The sequence below is a fragment of the Elephantulus edwardii genome, unplaced genomic scaffold, assembly GCF_000299155.1.
Source record: "Elephantulus edwardii isolate Elephantulus edwardi_28Jun2011 unplaced genomic scaffold, EleEdw1.0 scaffold00049, whole genome shotgun sequence".
NCBI lineage: Eukaryota > Metazoa > Chordata > Mammalia > Macroscelidea > Macroscelididae > Elephantulus > Elephantulus edwardii.
Genome location: NW_006399799.1, coordinates 6,142,399 through 6,146,633, shown reverse-complemented (window position 1 = coordinate 6,146,633; position 4,235 = coordinate 6,142,399). Strand labels below are relative to the sequence as shown.

Here is a 4,235-nt window from a genome sequence, read left to right as displayed (position 1 = left end):
ATCCTCCTTGGTCATTGTCCAACTCTTTGATGCATAACAGGTGATTGTGAAGACCATGGCCTGTATCAGACGCACGTTAGTCTCCAAAGAGATACCATTGCTCTTCAGCACTTTGGAGAGGACCCTAACAGCAGACTTTCCCATGGCAATGCGCCTTTTAATTTCCTGGCTGATCCTGGAGAGGGTTAAATCGGGTTGCTCCATGGAGGCAAGGATTCTGAGGCTTTGTCTGACATACTTTGGTCATGTTGTAAGGAGAGACCGGTCCTTGGAGAGGGACATCATGCTTGGGAGGGTGGAGGGCACGCGCAGGAGGGCAAGGCCCTCTAGGAGGTGGATTGATTCAGTGACTGGAGTAATTGGGATGAGTCTGTCGGAGACAATGAAATTGACACAGGACAGAGCTGAATTTAGAGCTGTTGTACAGAGTCGCTATGAGTCGCAAGCGACTCGACGGCACATTACAACAACAACCCAAGGATAGGCCTCTTTGGAGGTTCAAATCCATCCTAGGCTTCCCGGGAGGAAGATGAGCAATCTCCTTCCATTCTTTTGCCTCTGAAACCTGCTGGAAGGTCAGCTATGAGTGGGTTCTGACCCTCCCTCGCTCCTAGCTACCACCAATAGATTTACGTGGGGCCTTCGGATTTCAGAGCTTGTTTTATTAGACACCATTGTATAGCCAGTGTCTGGAAAGGTGACTATCATGTAGTGAAGATTCAAAGTTTGCCGCCCGAATGATTGCAGATGAGAGGATTGACGTAAACCAGGGGTTAGAAGAACGCATGACTGCGCCCGGCGAGGCACTCTGGGAATTGTAGTTTCTGACTCATCCCGCGGAGACGCTAGCCTTGCGCACTGACGCAAGTTCAACTGACTCGATGTTCTCGGAAGATAGAGAGGCTCTGTGGTTGCCATGGCTTCCCGGCTGGAAGCGGCCTATCTAGGAACCCTCTAGCTTCGGCGGCGACCTGAGCGAGGGAGGCGGAAGGATCGCGGCGCGGTGAGTCTGGTAGGGTAGTGAGCTGAGAAGCGGGGGGCGGAGACGGCGGGGGAGCGGGGTTGCATCTTTCTTCCTGACTCACTGAGTGAATCTCATCTCCCTAAACCCACTTCCACAGCTCTGTGAGTAAAGGGTCAGCATCATCCCCATTTTACCTAAGGGTTAACAAACTTGGAGAAGTTAAATTGTTTGCGCGAGGTCTTTCTCCTAGAAAGTGGGGGAACCTGTGCTTGAACCAAGGTCCTGGTCGGACTCCATCCAGATCCAGTCATTACTTTTTGCAGTCCCCAAGCCCTGGCTTGGTCTGTGATTCCTCCAGCTGAAGTTTGTAGAGGAGAAGGGGTCTTTCGGCTTTTACCACCTCTCAGGTACCCCTCCTCTCCCTTCAGTGGTGGAGTGGGGCTCACTACGCTTAATTGCCTGCGCAGCTCTGGCAAACTTTGGGAATGAATGTCGGGAAGGCTGAAGGTAGAGAATAGGAAAGACATAGTCACATTCATACAAAATCCGGATATCTTAAAACAAAGGAAAGTACAATGTAGTGAGGTTCAGTTAACCTACTCTTAGATAGGCCTCTTCCTGTTTCAACTATGGTTTAATGTGGAAACTGGTTCCTTAAGAATTTACCCTAGATGGAGTGGGGATTCCAACCCAGATCTCAATATCTTCAAAACCCATGAACCATTTTCCAGTAACCTTAATGCCTGTTAGTTAACATGCAGCTGCCTGATGTATTCACACACACACGCACAAACACACACACAGAAAAAACCAACTCCAAAATCAAACCCACTGCTTTCGAGTTGATTTCCACTCCCCCGTGACCCTACATGACAGAGTTTCTCTGATGGCATGGTGCTTTGCATGTTGGCCTGTTAATTAAAAGGTCTCCTTTGCTACTCGGGAGAGAGATAAGGTGAGCCTATCTAGTTACAACTTACAGCCTCAGAAACCTAGTGGATGGTTCCCATGGCCCAGAATCAACTTGGCAACGGTAGAATTAATTTCCAAGACTGGAATTCTTTATGAGAACAGCCCCTCCCCTCCCCCCATTTTACAAAGAGCAGTTGATAGAGTCCAAACACAAGCTTTTTGGTTATCAGCCATTTTCCTTAACCACAGCGTCCCTGCATTGTAGACCAGTTGGTGGTGGTTGTTAAGTGCCATAGAGTCGTAGGCGACTCATAGTGACCCTATGAAGGAATGACCTGGACACTTGTATAACTTTCATTCTTTCTCCAGGTTCATAGTGTTTCCGGAGGCAAGCTATTTCGGAAGTGGATGCCACTCCTGCTTCCAAGCTTGTTTTAATCGGGGAGTTTCACCAAACACTGTCCACCATGGGTAACCATTCTCGCATTTGACACGTCAGTGTCACAGTGTTTGGCTTCACAGCAACCACACTTTCCTCTCTGTATAGCAAGTGGACAGGCCAGGGCTATACGACCTAGAAGAATGTTTCACCAAAAACAAAGACAGGCGTCAGGGCCGCGGATTAAAGTCACCCACCTTTGGCTTGGTAGCATCACTTTCTGCCCGCTAGGCCGCCAGACCTCTCTCTATGCTGGTGTTGTAGACCAATAGTTTTCAAAATGTGGAGCCCAACCAGTATCACTTGAGACATTGTTAAAAATGCACACAGTTGAGAGGCACTTTAAACCTACTGAATCGGAAACTGGGAGTCAGTCTCTGCAGTCTGTGTTTTAGCAACTTATCCAGGTGATTCTTATAGTCACTAAAGTTTAAGAACTGGTTGGAGAACTGAAATTCCTAAATTTTAATGTACATTTGATTCACTTAGGAATCGTGTAAAATGCAGATTTCTGTTTCAAAGTAAGAGTGAGCCCTGAGAGTCTGCGTTTCAACTGTATTTCCGAGTGATGTTAAAACTACTAGGCCACAGAGTGACAAGTTTTTTAGACCAGAACAATGGTTTTCAAACATGTCTGTACATGAAACTACCTGGAGAACTACTAAAATATAGGTTGCCTACGGCCCACCCCTAGCCAGATGAATCTGATCTCTGGGATGTAATGGCCAGATGAAAAAGTTTGTTTTGATTCTAACATTCAGTGCTCGTCCAAAATCACAGGTATAGGATTTGGAAGCAGGATTTTAATCCCAGCACCTCCACATATCAACTGTATGACCCTGACAAGTTATTTAACTTCTCCTAGCCATGTATTTCTCATTTATAAAATGAATATAAGTAATCTTTTCTTTAGAAGACCGTGTAAAAATTGTATTAGATAGGAACATGAAGCACCTGGCTATGGAAGGATACTTCATGAACAAAAGCAGGGATGAGGGGCAGACTTAGGGAGGTCCTGTGTTCGAACTTGGTGTAGGAGAGTTGGCTGCTGCATACCCTAGCCTGCTATAGCTCCCATCTGTATACTCTTGCCCACAGCAAACAACAAGCCAGTGCAGAAGAATGGCATTCAGCCACTCTGTGAAGGAACGCACCATCTCAGAAAACAGCCTGATTATCCTGCTGCAGGGCCTCCAGGGCCAGATAACCACCGTGGACCTTCGGGATGAGAGCACTGCCCTTGGATGCATAGACAACGTTGATGCATTCATGAACATCCGCCTGGCCAATGTTACCTACACAGACCGGTGGGGACATCAGGTTGAGTTGGATGACCTTTTTGTGACAGGCCGTAATGTTCGCTATGTCCACATCCCTGATGACGTGAACATTACGGCCACCATCGAGCAGCAGCTGCAGATCATCCATCGGGTACGGAACTTTGGTGGCCGAGGCCGCCGCGAATTTTCCTCCAAAAACTCTAAATGAGGTTGTCCCCTCTGCACAGCCTAGCCCTCACTCGGGTTCCTCTAGAGTTCTGCTGAGCCAGCTCCCTGCCATTCCTTCATGCTGTGAGCCTGAAAAGGGAGCAGGGCTAGCCCTGAGACTGGTGTTGGACAGATACCTCCTGTCACAGCTGCCTTTCACAGAATTCTACCTCCAAGATTCACTCTGTGACCCACAACTTAACTTTTTGTGGCCTTGGGATAGGTAACAGTCCCCTCTTTTGATCGTTTATATCTGAATTACTCATTTACTGATTTGGGGATTCTGCCAAATAATTTTCATTTCGACTCTGCCAGTGAAGATTATTAAAGACCTGTGGCTTAAGCCACCCATAACAGTCGTCTTTTCTCTTTCAGTTGTGTTCATGATTTCATAAGACCAAACCTAGATATAAGTCCATGACTCATGCTTTCC

At 47.2% G+C, this 4,235-nt stretch overlaps 1 protein-coding gene across 1 annotated transcript; it reads left to right on the top strand.

The window, feature by feature from the left end:
- The first annotated feature begins 3,437 nt into the window (after positions 1-3,437).
- LSM10 (LSM10, U7 small nuclear RNA associated) lies at positions 3,438-3,803 on the top strand. Its single transcript, XM_006886585.1, has one exon. The coding sequence runs from the start codon at positions 3,438-3,440 to the stop codon at positions 3,801-3,803; it is 366 nt and encodes a 121-aa protein (XP_006886647.1).
- Positions 3,804-4,235: the final 432 nt, after the last annotated feature.

Excerpts from the sequence above, each read along its gene's own strand:
- LSM10 (XM_006886585.1), top strand. The coding sequence starts at position 3,438 with ATGGCATTCAGCCACTCTGTGAAGGAACGCACCATCTCAGAAAACAGC.